General features: G+C 38.9%; 1 protein-coding gene across 1 annotated transcript in view; it reads left to right on the forward strand.

Annotated features, from left to right (window-relative positions):
- The window catches only part of ITGA8 (integrin subunit alpha 8), a 171,386-nt gene that overhangs the window by 6,126 nt on the left and 138,217 nt on the right, over nucleotides 1-27,043 (forward strand). Inside the window, exons 3-6 of the mRNA XM_045787904.2 lie at nucleotides 18,032-18,132; nucleotides 19,763-19,886; nucleotides 25,347-25,408; nucleotides 26,522-26,567. Of these exons, the coding sequence (XP_045643860.1) occupies nucleotides 18,032-18,132; nucleotides 19,763-19,886; nucleotides 25,347-25,408; nucleotides 26,522-26,567 (333 nt within the window). The remainder of the gene's footprint in view (nucleotides 1-18,031; nucleotides 18,133-19,762; nucleotides 19,887-25,346; nucleotides 25,409-26,521; nucleotides 26,568-27,043) is intronic.

A 27,043-nucleotide genomic window follows, 5' to 3' on the forward strand; every position in this document is an offset into this window, starting at 1 on the left:
GCTCGGGGACCGGAAGCCTTTGTGTTGGGGGTCTGTTTTATTTTGTGTTAAGTGAGCCCACAATAAGAAGCAGCTTAAAGCATCTGGCGCTGTGACTGGTACAAGGGTTGCTTTTTGATAATATTGGGTGTGCCCTTTTTCTCATATGAGGGTTGGGAAACATATTGGTCGCATAAGTCTTGCTTTTTCCAACTTCCTCAGAAAGAAATCAGGTTTTGTTCAGGAACAAAGAGAAGAAAAATGTAGGTCAGAACTATCAAGTAAATGACAGAGGAAATAACACAAATGGGACAGAACTCATGGACAGCAGAAATCTGGGCTTTGAGAAGTTGAATTGAAAGTGGAAAAGGGGGGGAGGCAGCCCCAATAGAAGCTGCTCTATGAAGAATTCATAATGTAGTAATTAGTAGAAGTGCTGCTAATCAGAAAAATAGAGATATACATGTATATTCATTGCTGACCCCACTGAATCACTGAGGGTGGTTTCGCTGGATGGCTCACTTCTTCTGGAAGCAACTCATGATGGCTACCATGCCCGACATGCTGCCCGGGCAGATGCAACCAACATCCTTAAGCTTCTCCCAAATGGCTCGGACTTCCACGCGACAGAACGCAACCGAGTCCTGACATGAGAAGGGAGCAGGCAGTGGTCCCTACAGCACATAGCAGCCGAGGAAGCGATTAGAAAAAGGAAGTCCTTGAAACTCTAACTAGAAATGGGAAACAGATCTGTTCAACGGCTCGTTGAGTAGTAGCGTGAGCATTAGACGCCTGTTGCCTAATCTGAAAAATTCTTTCAAGACACTAGAGGTCTGTGTGATGGAACAGGCTTCCAGGCTCTTGGCAGGAAGAGCCCGTGTGGTAGCTGCAGCGTTCTGGGAGAAAGGTAGGAAGTTGTCTTAAAATTATTCAGAAAGCAAAAAAAAGCACTTGGACGTATAAGGTGACCGGTGGAGGTGTGTGCATTCAAACTTTACCTGTTGTGTATAAAAAGCCCTGTGTCTGTGCACTGTGTTGATGAAGAGGGTTGCCAATCTTATCAAAAAAGTTTCGATCAGGGGGCGCCTGGGTGGCACAGCGGTTAAGCGTCTGCCTTCGGCTCAGGGTGTGATCCTGGCGTTATGGGATCGAGCCCCACATCAGGCTCCTCCGCTAGGAGCCTGCTTCTTCCTCTCCCACTCCCCCTGCTTGTGTTCCCTCTCTCGCTGGCTGTCTCTGTCCTGTCGAATAAATAAATAAAATCTTAAAAAAAAAAAAAAAGTTTCGTCAGTTGTGCCCTGACTGACACCATCCAGATACACAAACGCAGATTTTTGAGGAAGAGAGACAGACTAATTATTGATCCTATTAAAAGCACTCACCTAGAAAATAATCTTTAATTTTCGAAATCCAATTTAATTATATCCTTACAAAAACATATTTAATGCATCAAGCAAGGTGCACCTATGTAATGAAACCCTAAAGTAGATTTAAAATAATTTTAATTCTATTATGGCTATTTAAGGTACATTAGCAAATCACGATTCACCAGTAGGTGATTTATACTTAAAATAATCTACCTAATACACCGGTGTTATTCCATTGGGCTTTAGCCAGGCAGCTCCCACAGCAGTTTGAAAGAAATAGGGCTAAATATCAGTCCTGCAGACAGATCAGTTGCTGGATCTCTGATATTTTGTATATGGCCCCCAAATTTTCTAGATCCATAAACACTGGTAAAAGTAACATTTACCATTTTAATTGTATTTAGTAGAAACAAGGCATTGATTACAAATAAATCTTTATAAAAATGCCAGGCATTGGGGGTGGGAGGGAGGTGTTGACTCCAAAGGGGCAGAACAAGGGAGTTTGGGGAACAGGGGCTGAGCCCATGATGGAACTTGCTGTGTCTTGATTGTGCTGGTGGATACACAGCTGTGTGTATTTCTCCAAACCCAAAGAACTATGCATTACCAAGAGTGACTCCTACTGATTGTAAATGGAAAAGAAAAGGAGAAAGAAAATCTTTATGAAGAATGTTAGAGAGTTGTGTATTCAATGTGGGGCTTCAATTTGGTTTTGTGGCCATCACTATGAGCATGTTGTCTTTAAGCTCCTGGACGATGGGAAGGTCTGATTTAACAGTAACTGGCCACATAGGGAAACACATATAACCTTAGGCTGCTGCCTCTAAACAAGGGGAAACAATCGGTCAGATGATCAGGCAGGACCTTCTTTATCATTCTTTGACTAAAGGATTATATGTTCAGAGAATGTTTGGCAAGAGAACTGTGAATGAAAACATGGTGAGTAAGAATAAGTCTTTGCAGTGAGGCATCATACTTGTGTAATATTATCCTTACTGAAATTCAGGCATGGGACCCTCGTTGGTAGTCTTTAAACTAAGGAGATGTCACTTCAAACACTTACTGTAGTTGTCACAATCAGTGGAACTACCCTCAGGGCATGTACACATTAACATTCGTTCAATTTTATTCCTTACCTCTGATACCTGACATGAGGACACAGATTTGTATATGATATTGCAAAAGCCTCTCCATGCACCTGCCCTGCTTTCCGGGAAGTGTAGAGATTAGAGAGGCACACACCATTGCTACAGAGACAGGTTTATGCAGGGCCACGCCCAGCCCCCCTCATGCGCAGCGTCTCCCCACAGGTGTAGGGGATGAAGCCAACTCCCCCCAGTCAGGTTATGGCTCCATGTCACATGTGTCTCGGTTGTTATCCCCTATGATTCGTCCAGGTGTCTCTAGCTTGCCACATCGCTTACACAACTTACGCCTTTAGCACGATATGTCGCAGCACTGGGTGTCTCTCAAACGTGTATTACATATACACACATGTCCCTGCTCTCCCTGGGCCCGTGACCTCAACCATCCAGAACATCTTCTGTCCCAGTAATGCTTTTCATGTACTTCTGGTTTCTTTCTTCCTGCCATTCCCAATAGGAAATATGTTTTAGACCTTAATTCTGAAGTTGTTGCCAATCCTTTTTAGAAGAAAGGAGGCATAAACACTAAAAAAGTAATGTTTTTAAATATCCTCAATATGAGTAGTCAAGCCAATTATGGCCTAATCACTATGGGAAAATGGTTTTGTTTAATGTTAAGTGAAAAACATAAAATTTAAAATTATATCTAGACCTGTCAAAGAGTACAGGAAGGGATATGTGATGAGAGGCTGGCTTTGGGACATGTGATTAAAATCAGATTTTTCTTCTTTTTTTTTAATGTTTTTTTTTTTTTTTTTACTTCATTTTCAAAACCATGAACAAGTACTGATTTATGATCAGGGAAAATAGTGGTAAAAATAAACATGCAAAAATTTCTAAATGAAGTTATCGAGTTCACTGAAGGGTTGTGAAGATTGAGTATAGATGGTAGAGTAGTTTAAAAATGCACTATGTTTGTATGGGTACTTATGTTTCCAAATATTGAACACCAAGGATGTTTTCGGTAACAATTGTATGTGTAAAAATAAGAAGATGCAGAAGTATTGCCTGGTTCATTTTCGACAGGCCCTGATTCAATAGAAATATAGACTTGATGGTCTGCCATGACAATTTCTAGAGCACTTTACAAGAAGGGGCCACTCATGGAGGCAGACCACTGTACAGATCCTACCAATTCAAATGCTAATTTCACCTGGAAACACCCTCACAGACATCTCCAGAAATAATGTTCAGTCAAATATCTTAAGTCAGTCAAGTTGACACATAAAATTAACCATCATACCCCTCTCTAAGACTCACAATGCACGTTCACCTAGAAAGAGCACTGAGATTTCATGAACTGAGGAAACCCACTGGGTTCATAGGAGAGAACATTTATTGGCAGTCACCATTTATCTTCACATTTCTTGGGCCAAAACATACCCAGGTATTACTGTAGTAACAAATGAGTCCAAATCCCTGGTTTCAAACAACCCAGGTGTATTGCTTGCTCACATTGTATGTTTAATATGAGTTGGTAAGGGGGCTCTGTTTGTTCAAGTCACCCAAGGATGCAGGCCAATGGAGGTTTCTTATTGACGTGTGCTTTCAAGATCACCTCAACTGTAAAGGCAGGTGGAAAACTGCACATCGTCTGTGAAAGCTTCTGCCTAGAAATGACATTTACCACTTCTCCTCACATTTGGTAGGCCAAAGCAGGCCAACTTATTTCACACTTTTTTTTTTATCCACACCTAACAAAATTGTATCTATAGCCTTTAAAAGAAGATCAGATAAGAAATGCAATAAAAGCAGTTGTCTTTGAAAAATGTGATTAAAACTCGTTTTTCTTCTGTCCCTAATGGATGTATTTTGTAGGACATATTTTGGGGACACTGAAATGGTTCTTTGGGACTATAGTCCCAACCCTCACACTTAGGGTAGAGAACGGATACATGCAAGGAAATGAAGGTGTTTCTGTCAGCAGATACAAAGATATGAGCAAAACTTTATGCCAAAAATCAGTCCTTAACCTGATCCACTTGGATTCCATTCTCTACCACAAATATTGTCTGGGAAGACTGAATGCCCTTCATCCTTTCAGTCAGGCTCCTTGGGGGACATGCTATTCAATCATAATGTCTTTATCCCCTCAACGTACCTTTCAGTAAATTTTAACCTACCTTACTTATGAAAATATTATCTTAAGGCAACAATGGAGTTGAAATTAAGGCTTCATGTTAGCAAACAATAAAATCAAATTTCAGTGACCAGAGGACTGTTAGTAACTTTCAACAAGCAGATACAGTTCTAAACAGTTCTGAACAGAGCTCAAGGCCTTACTGACTCCTGTGGGGTTTACAGCGTATAGCCAGTGACAGACAAACTGAGAAAAAGGAAGGCAAGACCAAAGGAACAAAGATGGTGTGTGTGTGCACAGCCATATATTTATTTTAGATTGGGTGGGTATTCTTTTCCTGCTGCTGCTGTAACAAATTACAACACACTTCGTGACTTTAAACCACACAAACTGATTCTCTTCCAGTTTTGGAGGCCAACTGAAAATAGGTCTGACTGAACTAAAATCAAGGTGTTGGCAGAGTTGTATTCCTGCTGGACGCTCTGAGGGAAGAATCTACTTCCTTGCTCTTTCCAGTTTCCAGAGATTTGCCCACATTCCTTGGTTCATAGCCCTCCTGCATTTTCAAAACCAGCAATGTCAGGCTGAGTCATTCTCCCACTGTCATGTTGCTTGCCTTCCTTTCCTGCCTCCATCTTCCACTCTAAAGGATCCTTGTTACAGGCACCTGGGTGGCTCAGTTAGTTAAGCATCTACCTTCAGTTCAGGTCATGATCCCAGGGTCCTGGAATCAAGTCCCATGTCAGGCTCCCTGCTAGGAGCCTGCTTCTCCCTCTGCTCCTCCCCCCTGCTCATTTCTCTGTCTATCTCTATCAAAGTTAAATAAATAAAATATTTTAAAAAAAGAAGAAAAGAAAGTATCCTTGTTATGACAGTGGTCCCACCTGGATAATCTCCTTACCTTAAGGTCAGCTGATTAGCAACCTTAATTCCCCTTTGCCATGCCACCTAAAATATTTACAGGTTTGGGGGTGGTTAAGATGTAAACATTTTGGGGGGCTATTATTTTGCTTACTACAGGTGGTTAGAGTTTTATTGAGGAGGTGGTCTGTCTGAGCAAGGATCTTAATTAAGTGAGGGAGGGAATGAAACAGTATTGAGGGCTGTGTAGTGTTCCAGCTTACAGTGAAGTCATTGTTGAAATATGAAGATGAAAGTGTCCTTGGGAGATGGAGGCCACTGGGCTGGACTGAAGTAAGTCAGGGAAAGAGTGACAGAAAATGAAACTGGAGAGCCAAGTATATAGGCAAGTGCCATAAAGACCAGGGTCAGGGCTTTGGATATTATTCAAGGAGTGATGGGCAGCCACTGGGAGTTTTGAGTAGACAAGCAAGATAATTTGAATTATATTTTCCCAAGGATCAGTTTAACAGACTGTAGACAAGCAAGGAGACAAGATGGAAGACTACCTCCATTGTCCACTGACAGAGAAGTATGTTTAGCGTTGGGTGATAGCAGTAGGGGGTTGAAAAATGGTTGGCTCTGGGGTTCATTTGAAAGTACACGTGGTAGAATTTCATTGTGGATCAGGTGAAAGGTGTAGAAGAAAGAGAGAATTTTGACCTGAGTAATGGAGGAATGGGACAGAGACAGGGAATAATAGGGAAGGAGCAAGTCTTGGAAAAAAATACTAGGAGTCAAATTCAGACAGGTGAAATTTGAGCTGCTTATTGGACATCCAGGTGAAGCCATATGGGAAGGTGGATCAGTAAAGTTGGAGCTCAAGCAAGAGACTTGGATCCCAAGACTGAGATTTGAAAGTCATGAGTCTGTGGATGATATTTAGGACCACACCTTGGGGAGTGAGTATGGTGGGAGAAGGGGGAAGCAAAGCACAGCCAAGAGAAGAGAGAAGAGCATGAGAAGGGAGAGATCATGGCTGCAATTGAGTTCTGGGGCACCCCGACATTTGGAGAATATTGGAGAATTGAGGAGGATGTGTAACAAGCACTGAGAAGGAGGGCCATTGTGGTCGAAGTCACGAAGCCAGTGAAGCAAGTCTTGTGAGGCGGAGTGAAGTGAGGATGGAAATGGGAATGTTTGCTTTGGCAACAGGAGGTTATTGCTGATAATCAAAAGTGGTTGCAGTGGAGTTTTTGAGAGAGAAAATGAGAGCACTGATGGGGATAGCAAGGACCAAGGACTTTTACTATACATGGGATCAGAGAAACGTAGTCGTCGAGAAGATATTCCAGCATGTGTGCAGTCTATTAGGAAGCAGCCCGTGGAGAGGGAGGCAACAGTGACTGAAAGAGAAGGGGAACTGCAGGAACGAAGTGCTGAGAAGATGAAAAAGGGTGTGTGCGACTCTTACACAGATGGAGGGGCACAGGGGCAGCTCTTCCTCAGTGACAGGACACGGCACAGTGAGGGCACCAGTGAGAGAGTTTGGTGGGTCTGGAGACAGGAGGAGGAAAATGACCCTTTCTCATGTCTTGCATTTTCTCCATGAAATAAGCAGCTAGGTTAGCAGCTGAGCATGAGAAGGTAGCATAAGGTTAGGAGATTGAGCAAGTGTGAAGAGTCCCCAGGGTGGAATGAACTGAGTAGTGAAGTCACAGGATTGATTAGCAGGCAGTGTGTAGGGACCATGCAAATTTTATTTTATTTTATTTTTGTTAACCCTTTTATTTAAAAAAAAATTTTTTTAAGCAGAGAGAAAGAAAGAGAGAGTGAGCACAAGCAGGGGGAGTGTCAGGGAGAGGGAAAAGCAGGGGCAGGCAGTGAGAGAAGGCGGCTCCCCGCTGAGCAAGGAGCCCAATGTGGGACTCGATCCCAGCACCTTAGAATAATGACCTGAGCCAAAGGCAGACGCTTACCCAGCTGAGCTACCCAGGTGTCCCTGGGACCGTGCAAATTTATAAATCTGAATTTATTTGTGAAAGGATTAATTTTTGCCTCTGCCTGCCTTATGGTGTGGTTCTACTCATTTGGGATAGAATGTAAGCTCTCCCAGAGAATAATTCCATCTTGAGTGTTAATCTTCCATGAGGATATGCTGCAGACACAGAAGATTTGAATTATGAAATGCCTATTTTATGTGCCATTGGGAATGGAGAGTTTTTTTTTTTAACCACAAAATGAACCATTTTGTTAAATGAATGGTTGGGATCCTTTTTACTACATCTTCCGGCAACAGAGATGAGATCCCAAGGGAAATGCAAGCATATAACAGGAGTTAGTGTAAATACATTTGCAAGCACTATTGGGAGGCAAGTTTATACAGCCTTCATCCTGAAACCCAATCATATCCTGTATTTAAAAGCATTGCTTTGAGGTCATATTGAAAGATTTATGTCATTTAATCTGCTTCCTGAGATTCCCATGCTGAGAGGTTTTCATTACTTCTTGAAGTGAATAAATTGTTGGGCACTAAACAGAAGCACGCTGTGCTCCTGCCAACCTGAAGTGACATAGAAGCTACATTGAGACTTGTCAGTTCCCCAGCTGTATCTATGGCCAAGACATTGGAGAGCAAGTAATTACTCCAAGTGTGAGAAAATCTAGAGCTGAGAGAAAGTCTGAGGAATTCAAGGAGCTCAAAGAAAATCACTGTGCTTGGGAACAAAGTGATGACACTGGCGAGGTAAGGGCAGCATGGGAACTCTGGCTTCAGGATAGAGAATGAATTTGTAAGCGGCAAACCAGGGGGAAGGGAGACCCATCAGGACGTTGTTGCAGAAACAGAGGCTAAAGAAATGGGGGTCACAACTAGGGAAGTGGCAACAGGTATGGAAGGAAACGGATGGACTTGAGAGGGCTTCAGAGAGAAGAATCAACAGGAACTGACTAGCGAATGGAACTTGGGGGTGCAGCATTGCTGACTGCCAAGCATGCATGCCAAGCTCCTGGCTTGGTTCCTGGGGCCACCATTTTACTAGGTATAGAGAGCAAACAAGACAGACGTACTCTCTGACCTTGCGATATTCAAGTCCAAAGGACAAAAGCATCAGTGCCTGGCAGCAGTAGTCTGGGACAAGTGCTGTAAAAGCAGAGAGTGAAGAAGGTTTTAGGTGTGCAGAAGAAGGGCTCCTGTCCCTGTCTGGGGGGGGGGGGGGGCTTGTGTGTCTCAGGGACAGCTGTTCAGAGAGGGCATCATTAAAGGCCAGAAGTGAAGAGTGATGTGTGTGTGTATGTGTGTGTGCATGGATGTGCCTATGTGAGCTGTGTGTCTGTCCCAGGCACGGGTCAGTTGAAAGAGAAAGCTGTCCTAGTCAGCATGGATGAGTATAGCGTGGTGGAGCAGATGAGGTCAAAGGTGATGTCTCTCTACAACTGAACTGTAACCAGCTCTGCCTTTCAGACTTTCATGTCATACTAGGGGAGTTTTTGTTTTGTTTTATTTTGTTTTTAATCTGATCTGCCAGAGGTGCCTTACCATTTCCCTTTGGAGAGATGAGTTTTTCATTTATTAACATTTCCTCCCCTAGATGCATCATGTGAATTAGCAGAACACCTACCCAGAAAATCACTTGCATCGTACCAACAAAAGTCCATATGTATTTCCAGAACAAACCTTACATATGACCTGAGTTAACTGGCATATGAAAAATATTTTAAATGGTATTATATGATGTAGAAAACTCATTTGTATTATTACTAAACAAATGTCTGAAGAACACTGGCTAGGCACTATTGGTTGTTAAAAAATCAGGTCGGGAATATGATCTTTACTCTTGGCAAGACAAAACAGATGTGGAAATAACTGTAACAGAAAATTTGAGTCTCATCTACATCAGGAAAACTACATAATATTATGTATGGAAACAAACATTTAAATAGTGATATGAAAATAAGAATTTAAAATAAAGCTTTCATGATTTCCAGAAGAGAAATGTCTTAGACTAGAGGAATGAGCTACAAGCCTCTTCAACTCTGAATGGTTGGATGGCCTTACCAAACTTAATAGCTACTATGTCCAGGGAGTAGGATTCCAACGACCTCCCACTTAGTACCTTACATAATTCTTCATATAAGTTTCGTTACTTTATATTGTTTGAATTTTTAAAAACAAAAATCTGAAAGAATTTCAATTTGAAAGAGTTTTTGGCCCTACATTTTAAAACAGGTGTTTTTTTTTTTTGATGACAGATATATTTTATTTAATAGTTTGGTTTACAAATCATTTCACTATTTAAATGTAATGTGTGGTGCCCATTTGTATTCATTCCATTATTGTATTTATTTGTTTGCTCATTTATTTATATTTGATAAATTTAGCATGTTAAAATGTATAAAGTATATTACTTTTATACATTTATATATTATCATATGATTGCCAATGAAGCAATATTTATCACATTTTGTCATTATAGTATAGTAGTATTAACTAGATTCATTACACTGTGCATTAGATCTCTATGGTTTATACTACTCATTACAAGTTTGTGCTGTTAAACACCATCATTCTTGTCCTCCCTCCCCTTAAACCTCTGGTAACCACCATTCTACTCTTTATAAAGCAGGGTTTTAAGGAAGTGGTTTGGATTAGTTGGCAAACAAGGAAGAATGGAATTTTGTAAGAGAAACATCATATATAAAGTCTAGAAATGAGACTCAATAGGGAGCAGAAAGGAAGTTACCTGAATGGAAGGAAATTCCATATCTGGACATCAGGTGTGGGGTTCCAGACCTATGCGGTGGAGAGCAGGGCATTTGGATTTGATCTACTAGGTAAAGATAGGAAAGCTATTTTCGTGTGTCTGTGTGTGCATGAGTCTATGCATACACACACATATTTGCATATTGTGTACATATATGATACAAAGAAGTCTATAAATAAATGTATAGACCATTCATTTAATCAAAATAACACATTTCTGTCCATCAACAGATGAATGGATAAAGATGTGGCATATATATGCACTGAAATATTATTCAACCATCAAAAAGGAGAAAGCACTGTCATTTGTGGCAACATGGACAGAACCTGAGGGCCTTGCACTAAGTGTAATAAGACAGAGAAAGACAAATGCTATGTTATCTCACTTACATGTGAACTCCAAGAGAAAACAACAGCAACAACAAGAACAAACACTCAAAGAGATCCAATCTGTGGTTACCAGAGGTGGGGGGAATTGGAGGAAAGTGGTCAAAAGGTACAAGCTTTCAGTTATAAGATAAACAAGTCCTGGGGATGGAATGTACACCATTATAACCATGGCTAACACTGCCGTATAGTATATATGGAAGGAGTTGGAGTAAGTCCTAAGTGTTCTCAACAGCAGGGGCAAAAAAATTCTTTTGTTTTTTTTGTATCTGTATGAGAGAAAAATAGATGTTTACTAAACTTATTATTGTAATCATTTCATTATATATGTGTGTGTGTGTGTGTGTGTGTGTGTATATATGTCAAATCATGATGCTGTATACCTTAAACTTATACAGTGCTGTATGGCAAGAATATCACAATAAAACTGGGGGGGGGGAGGAATAACATTACAATTTACAATTACAATTCAATTTCTTACATGTTACATGGAAAAAATGAATTTGTGGTATTTCCTCAAATACTTGAAAACTCACACTAAGATGATCAAGAGTTTGAAGCCTACAGAGCTGTTCTTTAATGCTTTTTAATAGTGGTTTTAGGGTATCGGGAATCACACATTTGGAAGTGTAATTTCCCAGGGCATAAAAATCAACACAGGTTCTTTTCTTGGATTTGTTCCTTTCTGACAAGGAGCTCTCCCACCACGGCTGTATGATTTTGAATTTTACAAAGGCGTAATCCCTGTTCTCAGATATGTAGTTTCAGTTTAAGTGAAACTTTTACAGCATACGTTGATTATGGGAAAGATTACAAACAAAAGTTTAAAGATCTCTTTTTACCCCTTTCCTGATTAAAAATGTCTGGACAGCTCCTGCAACAACTTTAAGAAAATCCCTGAGGCCGTGCACTTAAAGTGATGACTGAAGGTATAAGGAAGCTTACTGTGTTCCAGCCTGAGGTTGAGGACTTATCTATAAATAGCTTTCAGGAATCCCCCCATCTACCAGAATGTTCTGCTGCACCTGTGTCAGTTTCAGCTTTTCCCTTCTCCCCCCCGTGGTGATCTATCTTCACTTCTTGTAATTCCTCCCATTTGACTAAGCTAAACGATTAGAAAAATCTGCTTGGAGCCCATATGTGCACCATATTCTACACTCCTTCATTCCTGCTCTGAAATGAATATTCCCGTGAAAAAGGAACCAAGAGTTAGTAGGCTTGCCACCCACTGGGATTTGTACCCAGATTGCCCAGAGACTGAAGCTTCCGATTTAAGAGAGGTGGCTTCAAAGCCCAGAAATGTAGGACAAGCCAAATCAATTTGATGGCTGCCAACCATCTAAATTTTCCAGGTTGGCCTACAAATCTTTCGATTTTATCGTTAGGGTGTTTTGGGTTTTTTTCCCAGATCAGTTTATTTTAATTTGTTTTAGGATTTTATTTTTTTAAGTAATTTCTACACCCAACATGGGGCTTGAACTCACAACCCTGAGATCAAGAGTCACATGCTCTACCCACTAAGCCAACTGTGCAGCCCCCAGATCATATTTGAAATGAAGGTGAGATCATACTAACCAATATCCTAGACAAACTTCTGAATAAATTAGATGGGGGCTTGGTCATTCATCCAACAAACTCTTATGGAGGGCATACTATGTTCCAGGCACCATCCTTAAAGTGGGAAATACAGAGGTAAAGCAGGGAATTAATGTCTCTGCTCATGGGATTTACATATATTCTGAAGGAGACAGACAGTAAGCATGCAAACCAACAAATAAGATCATGTCAGATCATCTCAGATAGTGCTCAGCCATGTGAAAAACTGGCAGCAGGAACAGCAAACGAAACGAGAAGACAGCAAAAGCTGAGCATGTTGAAGGGACAGAAAATCAATGTGTCTGCAGCTTAACAAGCCTGGGCAGTTGGAGGGGTTCATGCTGGAAAGGCAGGCAGGGGCCAGATCATGTCAGGAGTTAATCACAGCAGAGGTAGAATTACAACTCTCCAAGAATACAGATGGATAGGTCAGTAGCTGGTGTTGGGACAACTGGACTTTTGTATTGAAAATAAGTAAGATAATCTGTGCCACATCACATAAAAAACCAAATTCCAAATGGACAAAAATCCCATAAACAAAGTTAAAAGACGAGCAAAAATCGGGGAAAGATATTTGCAACATGTATGTGGGGCAAGAATCAATACCCAGAATATATGTCGAATTCTTAGAAATCAATAAAACAAATCACCAAACAAGAGAATGAACAAAGGATATGAACTGGAAATTCACAGAAGAAAAAGGTGTGTGGGTCATAAACAGAAAAAGGTGATCACTTTGCTAGTAATCAAGGAAATGCCAATGAAGATAGCACCAAAGGGGGTACCAGTCATCTGGATGGGCAAAAACTTACAAACCTACAAGGACAAGAGCTGCTGCCCCTCTTTTGTGCACTGCTGGTGTGCATGGGAAGTTTAGCTACACTGGCACGGCTGAGAAAGCAGATATGGTGATTCTGTATGACCCACAACGTCATCTCTAATCCGGTGCCAGAGAGACAGTCATCCACATGTGTAGATGGCAACGGATATAAGGATGTAGTAGAAAGAAAAGAAAAAACCCAAATGTTCACACATCGGTGGAATGGATAATTAAAATGGAGATTGAGTAGGATACAATGCTGAGCAAGAATTAAAAAGAATGATCTAGGAGTGCCTGGGTGGCTTAGTCAGTTAAGCGTCCGACTTTTGATTTTGGCTCAGGTCATGTTCACAGCATCGTGAAATCAAGCCCCACACTGGGCTTCACACTTAGTGGGGAGTCTGCTTGAGATTCTCTCTCTCCCTCTTCCCTTGCTCCTCCCCCTGCTCTCGCATGCTTAATCTCCCTCCCTCTCTCTCTCTCTCAAATAAATAAATCTTTTTAAAAAAATTAGCTAAATCTGTCTATCCATCTATCTATCTAAACACAGATACCTCTCACAAAGATAAAATCAAATGTCAAACACCAGCACAGACTACTACATACAGATAATGTAGTACAATTTTTTTTTCCCAGCTAAAAGGAACACACAAAAGAATACTCAATAAGAAATTGTTGACAAACTACAACTAAATCTGACCCACCACCTGTTTCTGTATGGCCTGTAAGCTAAGAGTAGTTTTCACATTTTGTAACGGTTGGAAAAATTTTGTAAAAGGATAACATTTAATAGCACATGAAAATTACATAAATTTCAAATTTCTGTGTCTGTACACAAAGTTTAATTGGAACACAGTCAAGGCCATTCTTTTACATACTGTCTATGGCTGTTTCCATGACAAGAGCAGGGAGGAGTAGTTGCTACAAAGACCATAGAGAGTGCGAAACCTAAAGTATATCTTTTTCTTATTTACAGAAAAAAAATTGCAGACTGCTATTCTATATTATTCATGGACATTATGTTTTAAATGGCCAGGAGTATACACATCAAATTCATGATGGTGGATACCTCTGGAGAAGGAAAAGAGGGGAATGGAGCTGGGGATATTTGTCAAAGGATACTGTCATGTTTGTTAATGGGAAGATGCTTAATTGTCAATTCTGCTTGGTGGGAATATAAGTGTTTGTTATATTAAGTCCTTGTACCTTTTTCTACTTTCTTGAAGCCTTGGAAGAGCTAACAAAGAAAAATATATTTTGTAGACACTATTCTGAATCAGTGTATACAAGTCTGTCACGTATATTTTAACAGTTGGATAGTAATCTATTTTATAGATAACAGAAATTTCTGTTTGAATCCCTTGGATATAAATATTTAAGTTCCAGTTTTGCTATCAAAACCAGGATGGCAAATATCTTCATCTTGCATCTTAAAGCATTTGTGTAATTATTTCCATTGAACCAAATCCTAGAAGTTGAATTCTTCGGCTAAAAAAAAAAAATGTACATTTAGGGACACCTGGGTGGTGCAGTCAGTTAAGCATCTGACTCTTGGTTTCAGCTCAGGTCCTGATCTCAGGGTCCTGAGATCAAGCCATGAGTCGGGCTCTGTGCTCAGCCTGGAGTCAGCTTGAGATTCTCTCTCCCTTTTCCTCTGCCCCCCCTACACGTACTCTCTCTCTCCCTCTCTAAAATAAGTAAATAAATCTATTAAAAAACTACATTTAAAACTTTGGTATATGTTGCCAAATGGCCCTTCCAGAATACTATGTTGAGTTATCGTCTTGCAAATAGAATGAATATTAATATTTTTTGCGGAACTGGTAGGTGACAAGTGTTAAGCCATTATTGTTTTAACTTGAAGCTCAGCACCTCTCCATGAATTTACAGGCTTTTTAATTTCTTCTTCACTCTGCAATGCCTATTCAAGTCCTTAGAACTTTCTCCTGTACAATGTTAGTCTTTTATTGATTCAGGAGATTTTTTACATATTAAATATATTGATCCTTCCCTTGAAAAAAGTTTCACCTGGATTTTCATTTATTTACTAATTTTGTTAATAGTCTTTTGCTGCTTAGAAAGATTTAAATCACATGCAGTCACTATAAAACTTTTCTCTAGTTTATGGCTTTATTTTCTCCATAGTTGGTGATACGCCAAGGAGAGAATTGTTTAGGTGACTAACGGTCTCCACCATCTCCCAGAACCACTGGCCCTTCCAAGAGTTCTCTGGGGTTGACAATGCACTTAGGGTAACCAGTGCCTTCCTTCTGCTATAGATACACATTTCTCTATCCTAATTGCTTTGACCCGTGTCGTCAGTACATCAGCAGGAGTTTGGTCAGAAAAACCAAAACCACTTTGAGTATTACAACTCAGAAGGAGTTGCATACAGAGACCAAGAGAGAGGCCATTGGAAAGACTGGGGCTGTGAAGGTCAGGAAGGTCACTGCCTGCAGATGAAGAAATACGGAAGTTCAGGACTTGATCTCTGCTGCCTGATGCACCAAAAAGTGATTATTATCAAGGGATGCTTGAGAGCTGCACAAAGAACTTCACATCTGTCATTGCTGATGTGCGTGCATGCCCGCAACTGCCACCAGAACATAATGGCTTCTCCGTCTTCTCTTTCCAGGCCTCCCATAAGCCTCTTATTCGACCACAGTCTTACTTGTAAGCGTGTCTAGGAAATGTATGTTCCAGGCTTTCAGCCCTCTGCCGTAGGGTGGAGGGCTCTGCAGGATAGAAACCGTGCTGAGTATTTACAGATATTACCTGGGTGTTGTTGTCAGTAAAGATCAAATCAAATCAAATCAGACACATTGTCCTTGCATGGGAGCAGCTGTGTGACAGATAGCACAGAGCCTTGTGTTGGGGTATTTGGCATGAAAGAATCTTGTTCAGAAAAGGGAGATGGGAAATCGGGAAAGTTCACTTCCATAGTCAAGCCCAAGTATATTTCGCTCATTTGAAATGTTATGAAACTATGATATTAGATTTAGAGTCAGAGAACTTACAGAAATAATAAACCAGAATTTGGAAAGGTGGTTTGTCCCCTTCAAAGATAAAGGAATGGATGACACATCAAGATTGAAGCTCATCGCAGTAAATGGAGACTGGGGACAGTGGAAGTCTCTCTTGGAATCCTTGGATTGCAAGTGGAATTAGTGGAATTAGTGAAATCCATTCACTTGTATTCTTGGCCCAGAAGAAATTCATTGCTGGAAAACAACCCACAGTTGACACTTTTAATCTACTACATAGTTCAGCCTCAGAACAGCAGAAAAGATGCCTCAGGAGTCACAAAAGCCAAGTCACATCATTTTCTCTAGTAAAACAAGGTCAGTTTGGAAGTGGCTTCTGTCTTTTCCCAGAATCCATTTCCTTCCTCCCAGCAACGTGCTTTTCTTAAGTCCTTTTGGGATCTCCTTTAAGGATATTTGAAATTTTGGAGGTGCTGGTCTTTTCATGGTATTTTTTAGCAGATTGGAAATCTCAAAGCCACTGTGTTCTATTTCTCCTTGTAATCAATCACAGCCACATCACTAATCTTGAGAGGTGTTACTAATTTCACTGCTGAGTACCAAAAGTCACCAATAATAAATAACATATTATATGTGTGTGTGTGAGGTCCTTTCCAATTTGTGGTCTTAGATTGAGTTTCCAAGTTTCTAAGTAAGAGATATTTGTAAAGTGTTTGGACTTTCCATTATATGGCTACGTGATTTCTGTACTGTACAGCTTCTCAGCTTATATAGAAAGCACTTTCAATTTTGTTTATCTCATGTGATTGTCATGACTTTGATCACCTGTGAAAGAGGAAAGGGGGAAGGTATTCTCAGCCTCATTTTACAGAAGAAATCAAAACTCCAAAGATTAAAAAAATTGTCCCCAATCACCAGTTAATGGTGACAAGATTCTTGGTTGCTGAGTTCTACAATCTTCCAAAGTGCCTACATGTAAATAGAAATGTTTATATTTTCACCTTTATGCTGTAATCTTTAAGATGCTCTAGTTCTTTGCTAGTTGTGTGCATTTTGGATAAGGATGTAGAGAACCTGTTTTTAAAAAAAGCTCAGAAATAACAAAAGTGTAAGGTTTTTAAGAAGGAAATTCATGATTTTCTACTACCATGTAAAATGTAAAGTTTAGATTAAGATTGAGTATACATAATTTGTAAAAGTCTGTAATCATATGTAAACTCAATTTAATGTTAATTACATGTATATTTTGGCCTTACTTAATAGGAGTTAAAAGTTCATTTTGTAATGTATTTATTACAGAGTCAAGGAAGAAAAATGAAATGCATACCAAAGGAAACACATACAAATAAAATACCTTGGTACAAATGTCTTTTGAAATTCATTAGCTATTACTGACAAAGCTCCAGTTAGAACCATGCGGTTAGAACCACGTGGGATATATGTTGACTGGGAATCAAGAGTGAAAGAAAAGATATCTGCTTTTTATTAAGACCTGTAGTGTGCTATAATTGGGTTGTGTTTCTACTCAGATGGCCCCCCTCATTCTGACATCTGCAAAGTGTATATAAAACTGCGTTGAGGTGTTATTTTCTGTGGCTGCATGGAAACATGTTACTCAGTTAAAAACCAAGACCTTGGAGTCCTTCACAATCATTCCTGCTAACTCATGCCAAGAAACTTGTGCTTCTCTGATCAGGGAGATTCCTATGTGTTTCCCTATTGGAAAAGATTTGGAATTCCTTAGGTCAGTTATAAATATTTGGTCTTCGATCTTTTATAAATCAATGACAAACGTGTAGATTCAAGACTAGAGAGTACACATCAAGTTTACAATACAGTTTTCTCTGCAAACATAAGTTGTAAAAAAAAATGCTTCTTGTAAGTTATGAAATGTCATGTTCAAATATGTATTTTTGTTTGGTATTTTTCTAAATAAAAAGTCTTGGTTGGAACCTCCCCCTCCACGTATGAATTTTTTTCAAGTATTTTTAACAGACACATTCATTTTTACGTATTATATCTGGCTGCCACATTTTATAAATTATTAACAAGTCCATGTCCTCCTTGTCAGACAACAGGAAGATCAGAGTTAATGGAACCAAGGAACCTATAGAATTTAAATCGAATCAGTGGTTTGGAGCAACAGTGAAAGCTCACAAAGGGGAAGTTGTGGTGAGTATGAATTATGGGGATGCTTTGGAATAATACATACTCTGAAATGTTTTAAGGCTCATATTTATAAAAATACTTTCATGTAAGGACATGCCAGATTTTTAATGATAAATTTATCAGCATTCTAAAAATAAACTTAGTGCTTAAAATTAAAGAATCTATTCTAGTGTTTAAAGTTATAGGACACAAAGCTTGTTTGCCACATCAGTGAGATATTTTCGAATATTTCAAAAACAACTAAGGAAGATAGAAAAATAAAAGCTAAATATTAAGGAGGTAAATATTTTATTGCTTAAGATTGATTTAAAGGACTGATTATAAATTGACCAGAGAAATACGACTGCCGTTCAGATTCTTTAAAAGTTTATCTACTGTGGTGTCATTGATCATTTTTAAAACGAAAAGAAAGTTTTCTTTGAAAATATAACTACTAACTAGGTGATTCTCTGAGTACATTAATACTTCTTAAAGTAAAAAAATCTCATTCCCAGGTAGAGATCATTCAGCTTTAAAATGCTATGAGTTTATAATTCTATTCTCCTATTATTTAAGTAATGATACATGTTTAAGTTATTGAGAAATAAATGACTGTATTAGGCTGATCTGGAAATTCTTTGGGGGGAGAATTTTTTAAACCGTTGGCTTTAATTTCCTTACAACAATAAAGCAATAACTTTGCTTTTAGGATTTGTTTAAAGCTGCCTGAATTATGATTTAAAAAGAATAAGTATCTAAAGGAAATGCCTTGCTTTATTTGGTCTGTTAACCCCCCAAGGAGATTTTGACATAAACAGGTAATGTATAAAATACAGAGAGCCCTCTCCAGTTACAAATCCAGAATTTACAGTATGGTCCCTATAGAACTGTACTTGCATTAATACGGATTTCACATTCCAGAACTGGTAAAAACTTTTTTTTATCCCTTAGTGGTGTATGACATGTGAATTGCTTTGGAAAGCTAATTCCATCTAATAACTATTTGGGGTTAAAATAATCTTTTGGGTACTATATTGTACCCAAAGTCCTGAAAATTTATCTGTCACATGTTGTGCATTTATCCAATGCTGTAGAAGCCCTTAGAATCACTGAAAATGGAATCATATTCCATGTTCATAATAAAAATGGTTAATTTGGGGGTTTGCTTGCATTTTCAAAATTACGTGAAAGGAAATAAGATAATATTAAGTAGGGGCGCCTGTGTAGTTCAGTAGTTAAGTGCCTGCCTTCGGCTCAGGTAGTGATCCCAGGGTCCTGGGATCGAGCCCCGCATTGGGCTCCCTGCTCTGCTTGGAGCCTGCTTCTTCCTCTCCCACTCCCCCTGCTTGTGTTCCCTCTCTCGCTGGCTGTCTTTCTCTCTGTCAAATAAATAAATAAAATCTTAAAAAAAAAAAAGATAATACTAAGTATATTTCAAGTTAACTTTTTCCTTTGAGCACTGAAACTTAGCAGGGTAACGGAAGTTCCATTAACTCTGACTACTGAGGAACTTACCAGCATGTTGGAAGCCAATTAATTCACTCCCTAATTTAACATAGCTTGTCACGAATTTAGATACCTTAGCCAATAAGCTAAATCCGATCATTGTATGAGGAAACTATGACAAGAAAATATTGTCTTTGATGTGTCACAGGCCTGTGCTCCTCTTTATCACTGGAGAACTCTTAAACCAACACCAGAAAAGGACCCGGTCGGCACTTGCTACGTAGCAATCCAGAATTTCAGTGCATATGCGGAGTACTCTCCTTGTCGGAACAGTAAGTGATTTTATTCCTTAAAACTGTAATTTCGCTCAAGAACATTTCTGTGGTTGATGGTGCAGGCAACGTCAGAACACTACCGATAAGGAAAAAGAGATGGGAGTAAAGGTTATGGACAGCCTTTTGGGATGCCTTGCTGTGACATGGGGGCCAAGACAGAATTCTGTTGATCCTCTTCCATGTTATAGAAAATTTCTTTTAGATATTTTGCAGTAGAATTGCCTGGTTCCTTATTTTAGGCCTTAAACTCTCAGTTGCTGTTCAAAACTCACACTGTGATCTGAAGAATTCTGACCACCCACTGCACTTTTTAATGGCAGGAGTGGTCTTAGCTAGCTAGTGTGCTTGGAGCTGGGGACACTCTGACACCAGCTTTCTGTCCAGCCTGTGTTTGGTGTTTTGTTCTGTTTTTTAGAGAAAGAGAGAGCAATGAGTGGGAGGGAGGGGCAGGGGAAGAGGGAGAGAGAGAATCTTAAGCAGGCTCTACACCCAGCACAGAGCCCAACACGGACCTTGATCTCACAACCTTGAGATCACAACCTGAGCTGAAATCAAGAGTTGGACGCTTAACTGACTGAGTCCCCCAGACGTCCTGCAGCCTGTGTTCTTGACAGCTGTTGCTTTCTTTGGCAGCTGTGTGCTCTGGTTATGTGCATGATACACTTCTCTCCTTTAGGTGTTTAATCCCCATTTTTTTACACTTAGAGTGTAAGTCTCATCTGGCCATTCTAGAGATCCTCCAGCAAAAGCAAGCCTGTGAGTGCCATCTTTGTGGCACTGCTGTTTAATCCCTTCTTAGTGGAACACCCACAGATTTGGGACAGCATTTCCAATTGGTTGATCTACTCAGTCTTTTTGTGAATTCTTCCAGTTTTCTATGTGTCATGTCGGTCATTGGGATTTGTCAGAAAGCAACCAATGGATTTTCATTCATATTCTTGATGGTTTGCCAAACCACATTGAGGAAAGAAATGTCATTAGAAAGAACATTCTAGTAACTGATTTCAGGAAATTGATTTTTTAACAACCGAATCCCAAATTAGATTTTCAAAACTGTAAGTAAAATTTCACCATTTTGTGTGAATATTTTTTAAATTCAAGATTAATTTTGGCAAGGTAATGAACACATATCAGAAATAAAACAATGAAGATGAAGAATGGATCAGTGGTATCAGAGGGTTAATAAAGAAGCCACTAAGATTTAATCTAAAGATCAAAGTGGAACAGCTAACTTGGTTTGGGGGGGAAGATTTTGACAAAGAGAAGATTATGACTTTTGTTTAAAAATATTGAAATAAATTAGCCATTTCCTCACATCATGACACATGTCAGCTGGATGAATAATCTGTGAATTAAGATTTTATTTTAAATGGCTTTAAAACAGAGGTTCCTTGTTGATAATGAGACTCGATTATGTATCTATTCAACACATTGAACACTAATTATTCTGTGTTTGGGGAATAAAGCACAGAACAAGAGAAAATAAAACCCAGTCTTTAAGAAACTTACATTCTAGTGGGGGAGACAGACAACAAACATGTAATTGTTCAGATCCAGTGATTCTACATCTGAGTATAGATCCAAAGGAAATGAAATCAGTATCTCAAAAAGATATCGGCACCACCTCCCCTCCCTGTTCATAGCAGCACTGCACACATTAGGCAAGACATGGAAACAATCTAAGTGTCCATCGATGGATGAATGGATAATGAAGATGTTGTATATATGTACAATGGAATGTTATTTAGCCATAAAAAGAAGGAAATCCTGCCATTTATGACAACACGGATGGACCTTGAAGGCATTATGCTAAGCAAAATAAGTCAGCGAGAGAAAGACAAATCCCAAAGAAAAATACCACTTATATGCAAAACCTAACAAAAGCAAAACCAAAAATCCCCCCAAACTCAGATACAGAAAACAGATTGGTGGTTGCCAGAGGTAGGGGGGTGAGTGAAACTGGTGAAGGTGGTCAAAGGGTACAACATCCAGTTATAAGATAAAGACGTCCAGGGGCTGTAAAGTCCAGCAGGGTGACATAGTCAGGAATACTGTATTGTATATTTGAAAGTTGCCAAGAGAGTAGATCTTAAAGGTTCTCATCATAAGAAAAAAATTTATAATGATCTGTAGTGATGGGTGTTAACTAGACACTGCTGATCATTTTGTAGTAAATACATAGAGCAAACCCAGATGTTATACACTGGACTAATAATATGTTTTATGTCAATTATATATCAATGAAAAGATTTTTTTTTTAAAGAATAAGTTCGTAATATAAAGTCAGATAGCAAAAAGTATTACAAAGAAAAAAATATAACAAGGCAAGTGGGTAGGGAGTGACATGCCCTGCCTGGGTGGGGAGAGGAGCTCTGAGACAGGACCATGCGAGGGGCTCTCTTGGCAAATGGCTATTGGAGAGGGCAAGAGCGAGCTTCCCAGACACAGGCAACAGCCAAAAGAGGCATATTTTGAGTCATGTCCCACTCAGAGTGTTGTGTTCCTTGGTTCAGTGTGAGGCCGTTGCTATTACGCTAAAGGTAAAAGTCAGGTAGAGAGATAAATAAAGCCCTGAATTTACTTAGAAAACTAACGGTAGAGCTGACATTTAACGCGGAACGTGTTTCATCAATCCTGTTCATGTCATATTGCTCATGCTTTGCTAAAAAGGCTTCCCCAGCACAGTAAACTCGTACAGCTGAAACGATGAGCTTCACAGTCCTCCTGCCTTGGTGATATATCATCCTCTTCCGACCCACGTGGAGGGTGATCTTTTATAAAACTTGTCACTGCCTCTTGTTCTGCCTTTTTGACTGAGTGCCTCTGTGATGAGAGAATTCAAGTTAAAATACAGCACATGGCACTTAGATATGAGTCTGAGCCTTTACCTGAAAATAAGAATTATAGCAGCCTTGTGTCTTGAGTGACACGGGCACATTATGATGCCAATTTACTTCCTGTTTATTTTCCTAAATAAAAGAACAGCGTGACAAAGGTAAAACTGGAGTTTATGTTGAATTGCAGAATAGCTAAATAAACTGCCAAGAATTCTTTCAACTCTAATACACAGCTATAGTTTTCATGTTCCTCGTGGTCACTCTCTTACTACAAATACTTCTTCCTCCTGAAATTCACCCAAAGAGCGGCCTCGGCAGTGTACAGTTCATTAACACAAAGCCGGCTTGTTCAGGAGCGTCCGGTCAATCTCACAGAAGGAACATCAGCAGTATTATTTTCAAGAGAGAATTTAAAGAACTCTCTCATGCTCATTCCATACCACAAACATACCCCACTGATACGTTAAGCAATATGGGAACTTATCTGCTCATTCATATTCATGACGTGCCTACAGCTCTTATGATCATCCCTAATTCAGGGGAGGATTATTTACATATGGTCTCCCAACGGACAGTAGCGAGTGGTCAGCATGATGCCCTGGATTCCTGAGTGCATCCTGGGACATAATTGTAAAGTTTACAGACGCTCCAAAGTTCCAGGAGGATAGATTCTCTTAGGTCTCATGAACTGTACCTCTAAGAGAAAAAAATTACCTCACATTCTCTTATAACCACTGTTTCCAATAAACATTAGAAGTTCGTCATTTTCTCGATGAGTTTCATTAAAAATTAGTGTTTTCTCTTAATTTTTTCAGTTTCCTGTTTTGAAGCAAAATAATTTCATAGAATGGTCTTATTTTCTTCCTTTTTGAATAATTTACAATATTAAAAATGAAAGAAAGACTTGGTTTTAAAAAGGATTTCTAAAGAGGTTTGTACATGAGAAAAATACATTTCTAAATATACTCAAGATCACGCATATATGTTTACATAATCATATGTCAGGTATTCATATAGAAATATTTATACACATGAACTTCCAGAAGGCTGGTACCCAGACATTGGAGGTTATACAGATGAACCTTTAGGGAACTTTATAGCATTTGGAACTACAAACCACAAAATACAGTTTAAAATATGGAAGAAATTTCATAAAAATACAGTGTAAAATGTACACTTAAAAATTACAAAGGGTAAGTCTCATGTTAAATGTTTCTACCACAAAAAAACAAACAAACAAGGGGACACAAGAATTTTTTGTAGGTGATAGAAATCCTTATTACTTTGATTTTGGTGATGGTTTCATGGATGTATGCCTATGTCCAAACTCATCAAAATGCATATATTAAAACATACATTTTTTTGTATATTAAGTATACCTGAATAAAGCTAGGGAAAACAAAACAAAACCTTAGCTTTAAAAAAGAAACCCCAAAAGGCATTAATGGACATTTGAATTAAAAACAGGTATTATCATAAAAAAAATACAGTGTATGTGATAGAACAGTATATTAAAATATACAGGGAGCTTCTGGAGAGGAATGGATGATGACAATGCTAAAATTGGCTAAGGACTAACCAAAGGAAAGAAAAAAGAGAAGGCATTCTAGAAAAAGCTAGAAAGGCCAGATCTGTCAAAAGGCACAGGAACAGGCACAGGAACAGGCACACCTAGTCTATAAATTTTTCCAATGATGATGTCCATTTCCTCTCCTGCTCTTATTTTAGTTTCCATTCAGGAATATCCTTGATAAAAAAGGAGTAATTACTTGCATGTTCATATCAAATTACATAATGATTGAGATTCCCCCCACTAACCTACATTTTGATTTTACGTTAAGCACTTTAGAAGCTGTAGACATTATAAGTCACAATTCCTAATGTCTTAGAGACTTTTTATAACAATCCCCTGGGAATCCACAGGTTGACCTGCCCCTAATTTTTAAAATGGTGTGGTAAGGACCTATTGGACATTCAGTTAGTGAATTATATTGGGAAGAGTACAAAATAAGCCATTACTAGAGGGCTTTCTCTTTTGCAAACACTGATATTCCAGTGTGCCCGTGTAGTTCATTGTGACCAGAAATACAATTTCCAAATGTGCCTAACTAATGATAATAGAATAATTTTAAGTTAATATCCTCTAGGAGAGCATGAAAATTGGAATCCTTGTTGGTGCCTTCTGCAGAAAGCATTAGCCCAGATGACCTGTTTACCTTTCTCTTGCTCAACGGATTTCCTTAGGAATGACACGTGTGGCTTCCACAGAACATGTGGGCAACTCAGAAACACATCACCGCCACTTGGAGACCGCAGAACATAGCCGAGAGAAGGAGAGTTTATTTCTTCAAACAAACATGAGTTGTAAAACCCAGTATAATAGCTCCAAGGGACATTATTCCTAGTGATCTTACTACAGAATCACGATGATATTTAGGACAAGAAAATAAATGGAAATATATTTCGTAAGTTACTCGGAATGAATTTAAAACATATAAAACACATATTGACCATTTAAAATTTTGAAGTCTATAGAGAAAACAACAGAATATCCTGAGTTGGCTATTAAAATTTATCTTGGGAATGACGATATAACGTTTCTATATTTTGATCATTCTAGGTAATGCTGATCCAGAAGGCCAGGGTTACTGCCAAGCAGGATTTAGTCTGGATTTTTATAAGGTGAATTCCTTTCTTGCAGATTCTAATATTTGTATTATCTGTTTGGTATTTTTTGTTGTTTGTTGGTTGGTTTTGCCCTCTGTCTTTCACTCCCATCCCCAGCCCCATAAACCACCACCACCTAAAGAACTTTTAGGTATATATCTAGCCTGTTTTGGCAACTGCTTCAAATGTTTTTGTTTGCTCTTTATTTTTATTAATCTATGTAGATGACAAATATTAAAATAGCACAGAAATACACAGGATAAAAAGCAACAGTCTTTCTTCCCATCTCTTGTGATAGTCATTTTAAATGAAAAATCTCAAAAACTCAGTGAGAGAAATGTGCTTCCAAAAAAAAAAATCACAAGAATCAGTAAATTGCTTTACCTCTTAGCCGTAATTCACTGATGAGATTTAACATTAGTGTTAAAATTCACACATCCTTTCACAAAATTAAAAACAGAGATGCCTAGTAAGATAAGAGCAGACAAAGATTTCATGGTTTTGAAAATACTATAGAAAAAATTCTTCAGCATACAAAGTTCATTGCCTCTTTTTTTTTTTTTTTTCATCATTGTCCTTTTTTTTTTTTTTTTCCCACTGAAAGTTAAGGATGCAGAGGTTGGAAGGTGGGGTTGGAAGGAGAAGGAAAAATTTATATTTGCTAGTCTGGAGTTTTTGCTTTTTCTCCTGAGAAGGGGAGAGGGGGTGGTTGCAGATGTATGGAAAAAATAGGCATTACTGTGGCCTTGAGATAAATAGAAACCGAATTTCCTTTTTGTTGCCAAGGCTCAAAAGATCATGTCTGCTAAATTACACAGCATTAAACTTGTATATATTTTGCTTACCTGAGGCAGTGCCAAAAAACTGAATTTATATATCCTCAAGGGAGAGAATTCAACTTAGCTAATTGAGTCAAATGAAATTATTTAATATGCTAACACACTAAATCGTGGAAAACAAGGAAATAAAATGAGTGCCATGCCTCCGATAGAAGGGCCTCATTTAAAAATTGCTTTTTTATGTATAACAAATTGTTAGAGCAATGCTTATTAACAATGATTTACCACCTTTAAAAAAATCTGTTATTTTTGTTTTTTTGTTCCAATTGTTGCTGTTTCTGTTTTGTAGAATGGAGACCTCATAGTAGGAGGACCGGGAAGTTTTTATTGGCAAGGTACGTTCCATTAGCAGAGAAGAAATGCCCATTTGTTGTTACTAGCAAGGACATGAGGCACAAGAAACAATTAAATGTTGACCTTTTGTTACATTCAAGTACCTGACACACTCCACACATGATTCTCGCTGTGAAGGGAAGGTATGTCACGATGGAGCCATAAGAGTGTAGGAGGCTTCTCCTAGGGTGTTTCTTGCAGATGTTTTGTACTCTGAACGCTGGCAGACAGGGGACTGAAATACAACCTGTGCTCTGCTTAGGGAGCTCTGAACTAGGTGCCCAAACGAGATGATGCCTTCTAATTCTTATAAAGGTGTTACATAGACCAGCAGCTTCCCTAAGGTCAAAACTAACTTGGAAGCAAGCACCCTGAGCTGAGATCCGAACTTTGCTAGGAGGTAACTAGTAAAGAGACAAAGGACTGTATGAACAGGTTCTATGACCTGAAGTCGAACAGTCAGGTGAGAGAGGCAAGC

This window comes from Ursus americanus, chromosome 31 (assembly GCF_024610735.1).
Source record: "Ursus americanus isolate L20-20 chromosome 31, mUrsAme1.1.p, whole genome shotgun sequence".
Lineage (NCBI taxonomy): Eukaryota > Metazoa > Chordata > Mammalia > Carnivora > Ursidae > Ursus > Ursus americanus.